The sequence below is a fragment of the Mobula birostris genome, chromosome 2 (genome assembly GCF_030028105.1).
Source record: "Mobula birostris isolate sMobBir1 chromosome 2, sMobBir1.hap1, whole genome shotgun sequence".
Lineage (NCBI taxonomy): Eukaryota > Metazoa > Chordata > Chondrichthyes > Myliobatiformes > Myliobatidae > Mobula > Mobula birostris.
Window position 1 is genome coordinate 219,131,612 of NC_092371.1, and position 12,329 is coordinate 219,143,940.

The window sequence follows — 12,329 nt, forward strand, 5'->3', positions numbered from 1 at the left end:
TGGAGATACTCTCTCTCCAGACACTGGCAGCAGCTGCACTTGATCCTGGTCAGGCGCTCTGTCCTCAGCTGCGTACTTTTCACATGTTCCAACTATAGCGCAGACTGCAATACAGATCTCCCGCTGGTGTGTTGCAAGATCAGACTGCAGTCAAAGAAATTCCAATGCTCCAAACAAGACACCATACCTGGTGTCCTCTCATTGATGTCAACAAGATGTCTCACCCAGACCTGCTGGAGCAGTTTGCTAAGTCTGTCGAGAAAGAACTGAGCACTCAGCAGCCTAGAAACTCTGTCGCAGAGAAATGGAAACTTCTGGGATCTACAGCACAGCCTTAGTTACCTTTAGGAAGAAGATCTTGAAAATCAATGACTGACTTGAAGCCAAATCCAACAGGATGAACGCAGTTAATGAAGCCAAATGTCCTGAGTATGGGTTCACCACCTGAAAGGAACCTACAGACCCTCTGGGCTGCTGGAAGTAAAGTTCAGCAAACTGTCAGGGCTGTGGCGATGAGGACTAGATGCAGCTCAGTGAAGACATCCAGACCGCAGCACTGACAGGCAATATCAGGGGTGTGTATGATGGCATCAAGAAAGCCCAAGGCACCCCCAGTGCTTGTTGGATCACTTTTCCTAGCCCTGCAAGGAATTTGGTCTGTCTGTCAGTCTGAAAAAGACAAATGCCTTGGGACAAGACTTATAGGCACCACCAGTCATTACCATTGGTAACTATAAACTAAATGTTGTTCGTCAGTTCACGTACCTGGTGTCCATCATCAGTGACAACCTCTCCTTGGTTGCAGAACGTGACAAGTGCATCAAGAAGGCTGCACCAACTCCTGCCTGCCTCACCACACCAGTGTGGGAGAACTCCAAACTGCCAGTCAAAACAAAGATGGCCGTGTTCAGCTCTTGTGGCACCAGCACACTGCTGTTCAGCCGTGAGGCCTGGGCAACGTACACTAAGCAGGATCACCTTCTATGTGAAGTCCCTTCGTCGCGTCTTGAGCATCTCCTGCAGAGGCAGAGTGCCCAATGCTGAGGTTTCCCTCTCGTGCTGCCTCTCTCATGTGTACACCCTGCTCAGGTTGCATAGGCTGCGCTGGCTGGGCCACGTCTGCTGCGTGCAGGATGGCCACATCCCTAAAGACATACACCATGGTGAGCTGGCTCCAGGCAAGAGAGTCACTGGCTGCCCACATCTGCTCTTCAAGGATGACTGCAAGCGGGAGATCAGCATTGAGTCCTGGAGGAGCTTGGAGCCGACCGTACTAACCATGTAAGCTGCTAGGACGCACACTCCTCCACCAACGGAGGGCCACACAAAATAAAACAGGCATAATTAAAATAAGTCATTATGTCTTTTTATTAATAGTTGAAGCTGCAGAGAAGACAGGGAATGCAAAGATCTTCTCTGCATCTTTAATATTATTAAAGCCATATCAAGATTCAAGATGGTTTAATGCCATTTCCAGTATGCGAGTGTAAAGGAGAATGAAATAATTGTTACTCTGGATCCAATGTAGTACAACAAGCACAGTAAGATAAAGAACATGATAAAAATAAAAAAACACAATAAATATAAAGGCCTTCATAGCTTATATACATGGATTGAGTGTATGTCCATAAAGTGACGCTAGGCACAGGAGTGTCTGTATATAAGGTGACTGACAGGAGATGATAAAGTAGTGGTGGCTGGCAGTGTGGAGGGGTAGTTTAGTGGGAAGAGGTGTCAATCAGCTTTACTGCTTTGGGAAAGTAACTGTTTTTGAGTCTGGTGGTCCTTGTGTGGATGCTACATAGCCTTTGGGACTGGGACCAAAGTCCATGAGCAGGGGGAGTGCGATCCTTCATGAGGACACTTGCCATTTTCCAGCATCTTTCTGTATGTATGTCTGTGACGGTGGGTAGGCTGGTGCCAGTGATGCATTGGGCAGTTTTGCCAACATGTTGTGGAGCTTTCCTGTCCTGCGGAGTGCGGTTTCCATTCCGTGCAGTGATGTGGCTTGTTAGGATGCTATGCATCTGTAGAATGACGAGTATAGGTGTGCACTGTCTGGCTCTCCTCAGAAAGTAGTGGCATTGGTGAGCTTTCCTGATTGTGTAGAATGTGTTCTGGCACCATGAGAGGTTGAGAGAGATGTGCACTCCCAGGAGTTTGAAACTGTTTTGCAGTTTCCACTGCTGTGTCGATGAAGTAAAGAGGGGTGTGAGTGGTCAGAATTTGTTGGAAGTCGATAACCATCTCCTTTGTCTTATTGACATTGAGGATGGGGTTATTTGCTTGGCGTCAGTCTCAAGCTCTTCCACCTCCTTTCTATAGGTCATCTCAGCATCTGCTGGTGATGAGTCCCACCACTGTCATGTCATCAGCAAACTTGACGATCTGACTACTCGGGTGTTTGGCTGTGCATTCATGTGTGAGCAGAGTGTACAGCAATGTGCTCAGTATACAGCCCTGTGAGGAGCACCCGTATTAAGGATTTTAGGGAGGGTGGCGGAAGCAGTTGTGCATGCTGACTATTTGAGGTCTTTTGGTTAAGAAGACTGTCCAATATCCAGTTGCACAGTGATGTATTTAGACCAAGGAGAAGCTTGTTCACCAAGGTCTGTGGGACATTATTGTTGAATGCTGAACTGACATCCAGAAACAGCATTCTGACATAACTGTCCTTGTTTTCTAGGTGTGTCAGGGCCAGGTGCACAACAGATGCTATGGTATGTGTGGTAGAGAGGCTCTGTCGGTAAGCATATTGGTGAGTGTCCAATGTTGCAGGAATGGAATTTTTGACCTGTGCCACTACCAGCCTTTCAAAGCACTTCAAGATGATCTCACCCGGTCTCTCAGCACCACTTCTTTGGTTAAAAAGCACAATAGCATTTCCACTTCCTGAGGAGATTAAGGCATGTGATTGCCTGCATCACCATCAAATGCTTCACCGTCTGCAAGGTGTTTGACCACAAGTCCCTACAAAGGATTGCAAGGACTGCTGAAAGAATCATCAGCGTCCCTCTTCCATGCGGCGTACGCAGGGCCCTTAGCATCATCAGTGATCGCTTCCATCCATCCAGCAATCTCTTTGACCCCTGCAATCATGCAGGAGTTACTATCACATTTGGATAAGAACCGTTAGGATGGGAAACAGCTTCTTCCCCCAGGCTGTACGATATTGAATTCCCTGTCTGTGAAGTGCCAATAGCATTATACTGTTTACTTTTTAACAGATTTTGAACGTGCACCTTTTTATTTTGTTTTTATTTTATCTTGTTGATTTCTTTGTGGTAATTATTACTTTATGTGTTATGAGTGTGAGTTATGTGTACCGTGTTGTGCACTTTGGCCTGGAGGAACGTTGCCTCGTTTGGCAGTATAATGTGTACAGCTGAATGACAATAAACTTAAATCTGAACTTGATTGCCATCAGTGCCACTGGGCATTTAAACTGTGAATCCTGCAGCAGGATTAACCAGACGCAAGATCTGAAAATTCAGCTGCTGCGGCAACTGGAAATCAGAAATGAAAACAGAATGAAATGTTTTTGACCTGAAATATCAATTCTATTTCTCTCCTCACAAGATCTGAAATCTGATTTGCTCAGAATAAATTCGAGGGAATGTTAGAAGGTGGTACCCTGGTGTTTGACTTCAGAGTACTCCAGTGGTAGAGCAAAACAAATAATGAGGGAATAGTTATTAGTGAGCAAGTCTGGTGTTGAGATTTGACTATCTGGCCCAATGTTAAAATTAAAACACACGTACACAGAAGATGGAAATAAGAAATGAGATTAGGGAAAAGTACCCAGTTGGAAGTCTGTTGCTTTGAAACCTTCTTTTGAGCTTCACCAAGGACACTGGGAATAATATAGAGAGTTGTAAAGGTACATAATCAGTAGCTTAGAGTCATGAACAGAGATGCTTAGCAGAATAGTGGAATAACTTGCAGGTTGAGTCGGTTGTGAGGAAGGCAAATGCCACGTTAGCATTCATTTCAAGAGGTCTAGAATACAAGAGCAGGGACATGATGCTGAGGCTTTATAAGGCACTGGCGAGGCATCATCCTGAGTATTGCGAACAGGTTTGGGCTCCTCATCTTAGAAGAGATGTGCTGGCATTGGAGAAGATCCAGAGGATGTTCACAAGGATGATTCCAGGAATGAAAGGGTTATCATATGAGGAACATTTGATGGGTCTGTACTCACTGGAATTTAGAAGGATGAGGGGGGATCTGATTGAAACCTTTCAAATGTTGAAAGGCCTAGACAGAGTAGATGTGGAAAAGTTGTTTCCCATGGTGGGAGAGTCTAGGACAACGGGGCACAGCCTCAGAATAGAGGGGAGTCCATACAAAACAGAGATGCAGGGAAATTTCTTTAGCCAGAATTTGTGGAATTTGTTGCCACATGCAGCTGTGGAGGCCAGGTCATTGGATATATTTTAGGCAGAGACTGCTAGGTTCTTGATTGGACATGACATCAAAGGGTACAGGAAGAAGGCCAGGAAATGGGGTTGAAGAGGAGAAAAAAAAAGGATCAACCATAGTTGAATGGCAGAGCAGACTCGGTGGGCCAAATGGCCTAATTCTTCTCCTATGTCTTATGGTCTTATGGAATAGTCAACCAATTCTTGTTTTGCCTCTGCATTGAGTTGGTATCTATAGTGTGAGCATTAAAAACAGTATTCTGTAGTGAAATATGTACAGAGGTCTCTGTTTCACCTTCAAGAAATGTACGATTGTTGACTGAGAAGAAAGTGGATTAGTGTGCAGCCTGCATCTCCTATGATAGTTCACAAAGGGTTCATTGGATTGCAAGGGGATGTTGAGGTTAACATAGTGTGGAATAATAGATCACAGAGGAATGTTGTGTTGTCTTCTGACTGAACCTATTAATCTTTTTTAAGTTTTATGTTTTGGTCTTGTTTTGACAGGATACATGTCGAGAGTTTTGAGGAATTACACAGAGCATGCATGTGATGGAGAATATATCTCACTGCGATGTCCTCACAGAACAACCATCAGTATCCAGTCTTCATTTTATGGTAGGAAGGCACCCAGCCACCAGATGTGCCCGTCACGCTATGCACAGTCTCTTAAAGACCTTGAAATGGAAGATTTGTCCTGTTCAGCTATCACTTCCTTACAGGTATATATCATACTTAATTTGTAAAACTGGGTACAGGTTCTTACCCATCTGTTGAAGATAAATAAATATATTTTGTGCTTTAACATTTTTCTGTTCTTGGAGGAAACTGCAGTGAACACAGGACTTAAGAAAGACATCAGAAGGGCTAAAAGAAGGCATGAAGTTGCCTGAGCAGACAAGGTGAAGGAGAATCCTAAGGGATTCTACAGATAAGGGATTGCAAGGGACAAAATTGGTTTTCTGGAAGGTCAGGATAGTAATCTATGCTTGGAGCCAAAGGAGATGGGGGAGTTCTTAAATAGATTTTTTTTGTAGCCTAAGACCATAAGATATAAAAGCAGAATTTGCTCATGGTTGATCCATTTACCCTCTCTACTCCAATCTCCTTCCTTCTCTCTATATCCCTTCATGTCCTCACTAAGCCAGAATCTAACAAGCTCTGCCTTAAGTATACCCATTGACTTAGCCTCCACAGCCACCTGTCGCAACTATTTCCACAGATTCACCACTCTCTGGCTGAAGAAATTCCTCTTCCTCTCTATTCTGAGACTGTGTCCTCTGGTCTTAGACTCCCCCACCATTGGAAACATCCTCTCTACATTCACTCTATCAAGGCCTTACAATATTCAATAGGTTTCAATGAGGTCACCCCTTATTCTTCTGAATTCCAATGAGTATAGGCCCAGAGCCATCAAACATTCTTCATATGACAAGACTTTCAATCCCGGAATCATTTTTGTGAACCTCCTTTGAACCCTCTCCATTGTTCGTGTCATCTTTTCTTAGAAAGCGGCCCCAAACTGCTCACAATACTCCAAGTGAGGCCTCACCAGTGCTTTATAAAGCCTCAACATTACATCCTTACCTTTACATTCTAGTCCTCTTGAAATTAATGCTAACATTGCATTTGCCTTCCTCACCACAGACTCAACTTGCAAATGAACTTTTAATGAATCCTCCATAAGGATAGTTTTGAATTTTCTCTCCATTTAGAAAACAACCTACCATTTTATTTGTTCTACCAAAGTGCATCACCATACACTTCCCGACACTGTATTCCATCTTTGCCCATTCTCTTAATCTGTCTAAGTCCTTCTGTAGCCTCTCTACTTCCTCAAAACTATATGGCCCTCCATCTTTCTTCCAGTTGTATGCAATCTTGGCCACCATGCCATCAATTCCATCATCCTAGCCACTGATATGTAATGTTATGACAAGCGGTCCAGACACAACACCAGTAGTCACCGGCAGCCAACTCTTTATTCCCACTCTTTGCCTCCTGCCAATCAGCCAATGCTCAGTCCATGCTAGTATCTTTCCTGTAATACCATGGGCTCTTAACTTGTTAAGCAGCCTCACTTCTGGCACCTTGTCAAAGGCCTTCTGAAAATCAAAATACACAACATTCACCAATTCTCCTTTGTCTATTCTGCTTGTTATTTCTTCAAAGCATTCCAACAGATTCCAAAATAGCAAATAAATGGTAAAAAAAAACTTCATCTACATTATTTTGAATGAAACTGACTATACATATTTACATGAGCTTATATTTGCCTCAGGATGATGAAAATCCTTTTGTGAGAAGTAAGAGAAAAATATTTTGTAATCATGCAAACAGTAAAGAAAGGAAACAAAGTAAGTTTTAGTATTTTATGTGAATGATATGAATCTGGCTTGGGAGCTTGAAATGTGTTTGGGAAGAAACAACAGTTCAATTCAATTCAAGTTTAATTGTCGTTCAACCATACATGAATTCTCATGAATAGAACCAAACGAGACGGTGTTACTATGGGTTCAAAGTGCTAAAAACACATTACCAACAGTCACACACAAGAACACATAAAAGAATCTCGAGGCCCCACACCCTCACGACACCATTGCTTCATGTCCAGTCCTTGCAGAAACAAGCACATATAGAATATTAGTAAAAGTACGATGCAGAAAATGTCCCAGCCCACCGAGATCATCACTCAATCGACCCCAATACCTGATGCCTGCTAGGTGATATCATGGCTTAAACGTCCAGTCCTTGCATATACAAGTACATATAGAATAATTAGTAAAAACACACATCCAGACAAATATATATCTATGTATTTTTGTGTATATATAAATATATATTTTAAAAAGTATACAGGTTTCCCCCACTATCCGAAGGTAGAGCATTCCTATGAAACAGTTCGTAAGCCGGAATGTCGTAAAGTAAATAAGCAATTACCATTTATTAATATGGGAAAAGTTTTTGAGTGTTCCCAGACCCAAAATATAACCTACAAAATCATGCCAAATAACACATAAAATCTAAAATAACAGTAACATATAGTAAAAGCAGGAGTGATATGATAAATACACAGCCTATATAAAGTAGAAATACTTTTCTGCAGCACTGTCTAGCGCAGCGAAAATCTCACAGAAGCGCTCTCGGCAGAAACACTCTTTCCAGTAACCTTTAAGCTATGAAGCTGCCAAATCATACCAAATAACACATAAAAATACACAGCCTATATAAAGTAGAAATAATGTATGTACCGTGTAGTATCACTTACCGGAATCGGGAGGACTCCAATAAATTGCAGTTTTGTCACAGTTAAACACGTGCTTATACAAATAACCACCTGACACAATCGGCAGTCGCCTCTGACCTGGGCCAACATTTATGGGCCGGGCAGCACCTAATGAATTAGCTTGTTTATTTCGGCTTTTTTCTTAAAGATGTGCTGGGTGCGTTCCGACTACTGCTGCACCGCTGCATTCTTCGCGGCAATGTATCGGTCCGCGGCCCAGAGGTTGGGACCACTGCTTAAACTATGAAGCTGCCCTCGCCTCAGAAACCGATCAAACCACCCATGACTACCTTTAAATTCCACTTTCGCAACACTTTCATCACCATCGTCCAGTGCTTTCTGTTTCAGCTTATTAAAAAGACTGACTGACTTCTCCTTAAGTATAAGAAAACTTAACGGAACACCACGCTTTGTACACCCATCAATCCACTCAAGCAATAGACTTTCCATTTTATCCATTATTGGATGCCAACACTTTGCTATGAGCAGAATCAACAGTAACATCGGCAGCTTTCAAAATTCTTTCTCTCTGCATATAAGTAGGGCGAATGGTGGACGCAGGCAAGTCCAACGTGCGGACAATACCTTGCTTCATTCACCACGATCGAAATGCTTAATTATGTCTAGTTTTACGCAAAGTATGACACCCTTACGAGCTCTTTTAGGCTTTTCCAATACCTTAGAGCTCATCTTGCTAACGGATGCACAAAATAAATCGAGATAAAGCACGTGTTTAAGCAATGGCGGCTAGAATACAGTTCTAGGGGAGGAGCTTGGCTGTTTGGGCGCACGCTGCCTTTTTTGTAACAGTGAAAACACCTTCCATTAGCGAAAACAGGTAACTAATGTAGGTCTTTCGTAACAGCAAGGTGTCGTAAAGCGAACGTTCGGAAAACGGGGGGCACTTGTGTGTGTGTGTGTGTGTGTGTGTATATATATACACACACATACATTACTTTAATTAAGATTTGTAAGGAAGAAGGCTAAATCTGTAATAACATATGTATCAATTAATTCTACCTCTTTCACTGGGAATTATTGTTTAATATTTTACTTTGTCATATGATTTATTGATGAAATACATTTATTGGCAAATATTAGATAAATCATTGTCACGCTTAAGAGAATCTAATGCAACTTTTCTCAACCTTTTGAAAGGTACATGGAGCTTAGGAAAATAGAGGGCTATGTGGTAGGGAAATTCTAAGCAGTTTCTAGAGTAGGTTAAAAATGATTATATCTACAGCTCATGGTATATTAGCGCGATCAGTAAGTTGTAGGTATAATCATACAGAAATAATGCTCTTTTGATTAGTGAATGAATTTTTAGCCGTCTTTTCTTGAAAAAACAGGTAATTAAGCTTAGCTCAGCTTTCCTTTCTTGAAATTAATCTCTTTCTTTCCTTTTCATAAATTTTAAAAACTCACCAGGCAAACATAATAAATTTCTGTTAAATAATTGGCTTATGCCAAAATGGGATTTAATTTTTCCAAAGGTAGGCTCAGTAGATTTAATTTTAAAAAGGTTGTAAATTGATTTTAATTAATGCTTACAACAAAATGTTAAATTTTGACAATGTTAAATAGTGAAGTTACTAAAAACCATACGCAAAAGTAACATGAATAAAAATATAGCCTAAGGCACAATTTTATACAGACTTTGAAAAAACATTTTCTTACTATGTGACATGATCAGGCTCAAATATAGCCCTAGCATGTGAAACCTATGCTTGTTTTCTGCTGCACAAATACTCAATTCTGGGTCGAATTTGAGATAAGTAAGAGCATGAGAGCATACACATGGATTTCACCTTCAGCTGTAATGAGACGATTTCTGTCCTTGCCCTTGATGCCTGTTAAACAAGAAAAAGCTTGCTCACACCTGTAATAAGTTGAAAACTGCAGCAAAATGTTCATTGCTTTCCTAGGAATGGCTGGCTACTCTTTTTTTCACAGAAATCCAGAACTTGTCTATCAGCAAGTCAGTAAGTCTCATCTTGAGTGTGTGATTAGAGTGCAGCTCACAAAGTCCTTCCTCTTATCTCAAAGTCAAGTTCTCAGGTTGAGCAGAAGATTTAGAGAAAGGTCCCTCGCCCAGTCATACACTTGTGTTGAAAGGGAGGAAAATAGGAGAGGTGATTAATAAGTTTGTGGTCTAAGGTAGGAGTCAATTTTAGAAAACCTAGAGCATTTATTTTTCCTACATTTGCACACTTTATCCAGCGGTCGTGGAGCATACAGATCCCTTCTTTGTAGAAGTTGGCGTCTTGGACCTCCAGAAAGTGGTCCACAACAGGGGTGATTGATAAGTTCGTGGCCCAAGGTAGAAGGAGATGAGTTATTAACTTCAAACTTTCTGCGTAATCACTCAAAGAGTTGAACTGCATGTGCATGTAACGAGAGCTGTGTAAATCATCTCCTTCTACCTTAGGCCACAAACTTATCAATCACCCCTGCTGTGGACCACCTGGAGGTCCAAGATGCTCTCGTTCAATGCACGTGCAGTTCAACTCTTTGAGTGATTATGTAGAAAGTTTGAAGCTAATAACTCATCTCCTTCTACCATGAACTTATCAATCATCCCTGCTGTGGACCACTTCTACAAAGAAGGGGTCTGTATGCTCCACGACCACTGGACTAAGTGTGTAAATGCAGGAAGGGACTATGTTGAAAAAAGATGAGTTAGGTTTTCTAAAATTGACTCCTTCTACCTTAGGCCACAAACTTATCAATTACCCCACGTTCTGTTGAATTTTGTCCTGCAGTTCTTCCAAGAGTTTTTCAATAAGACTGGAGACTTTCTGATATCCTTCCTTACTCTCAAGCCCAAGCAGTAGTGGAAACATTTCAAGATTTCCTTTTGCAACATGATTTTTCCAAAGATTCAATTTTCTTTTAAATCCAAGAATCTTGTCTCTTGAAGTCAAAACATTTTCTTCAAGGCCTTGCAAAGACATGTTCAATTGGCTCATATGATGAAAAATGTCTGCCAAGTAGCCTAGTTTCAGCAGCCAGTCTTCATCTTCAAAACACTCAGCAAAACCTGGCCTACTATTATCTTGAAAGTACTCTTGCAATTCACCTTTCAGCTCAAACACCCTGTTGAGAATTCTTCCTCTGCTAAGCCACCGGATTTCTGTACATAGCAGGAGATTAGTGTGCTCCTTGTCCAGATTTTCACAGTTTTTAAATCATTCTCTAGTGAACTGGTCTTTGCTTAAGAATGTTAACCATTTTTGTAGCATCATCCAGAACTTCTTTCATTTCATTTCCAAGAGTTTTTGACATCAGCACTTCTCTGTGAAGAAAGCAGTGTGTTGTGAAAACTTCAGGATTTAATTTTTTTACAACAGCAAAGTGGCAGGCTGAGTCGCAGTGCGTAAAAATTCCTTCTTTAGAACAAAAATTTCCCAACAAGTTTTTACTACACTGGTAGTTTGTTCGCTCCCATGAGTCAGTCAGCAGTGTGTAAGAAGTTGGGGGAGGTAATTCGGGAGGGAGCGGCTAACAACACAGCCCCAGTTGGATGAGTCCATTCAACGCTTGGAAAAAGCACTTCATGCTCCTCATCAGCCTACCATCCTCCCCTCCGTGCAATGCCACACTCACCAATTATCAGTTTACTGTCCTCTCCTCCATGCAATACAGCGCTCACCAATTATCAACGGCCTCCCCTGTCTTGTGTCAAAAACTGAGAAGGGACTCAACCAATTAAACACAGTCCCACTGCGTACTGCCATACTGGGCTGAGAGATCTCTAGCGAGACTGTTAACGGGGCTGCACGGTCACTGCGAGTGAGATGTTCAAAATACAATATTTACTTTCTTAAATTTACGATCTCTCACGGAACAACAGATGAGAAACCCTGATCTAACGAGTGTAAGCATTAAACACAAGTAATTGAATGACCTGCAAATAGTGTTGGTGTTAATTTAGATTTTAAGGAGAGAACAACCTTTTCTACTGCTTTTACAAAGGATCCTGTGTTTGGGTATTAACTCATTTGACAAAATTCTAAATTTAACCTTGCTGACAAAGTGTCACTATTTTGTAAAACAGGCAATTGATATGTCAAGCCCAGCTAATCACAATTTGAAATCAGTTTTAGTTTCTAGTCCATGCTGGTAATTTTAAAAAAAACAAAACAAACATAGAAAACATAGAAACATTTTATATTACATTTTTTAGAGAACCCTTACCCTAATATGGGATATTGTCTTTTGCTGTGTTGAAATGTATCATTGATACCGTATGTATAAAACATTACCTTTCATTAGTAATTAAAGTATGAACACGAAAAACTTATCAAATCAATTTCTATGAGTGGAAACATGTTTATATCATTGTAGTTACACTGAGAGGAACACACAAACGTTCAGCTGAATTTATACAGCAGTCACCCAGATTTTCAGGACACATTGCTTATTTGGAAATTACGGTCTGGTCCATCACTTTATTACAACTGTTTTACCGATCTCAAAACTTCACAGTAAGAGAGCCAGGCATAGAGCAGAAACAAATGGGATTAGTGCTTTACCAGAGGCAATGAGCTTTTAGGTGTTCGGGATCAAGCTTATTAGTATTGAGCCCAGGGCTTACATTCATCAACTGATAAAACATG

The 12,329-nt window shown here is 41.3% G+C and overlaps 1 protein-coding gene across 2 annotated transcripts in view; it reads left to right on the forward strand.

The window, feature by feature from the left end:
* Window positions 1–12,329, forward strand: part of LOC140194082 (protein eva-1 homolog A-like) — a 309,431-nt gene that overhangs the window by 95,857 nt on the left and 201,245 nt on the right. For both annotated transcript variants that reach the window (XM_072251497.1, XM_072251496.1), the window contains exon 2: window positions 4,929–5,143. In XM_072251497.1, coding sequence (XP_072107598.1) covers window positions 4,929–5,143 — 215 coding nt within the window. The remainder of the gene's footprint in view (window positions 1–4,928; window positions 5,144–12,329) is intronic.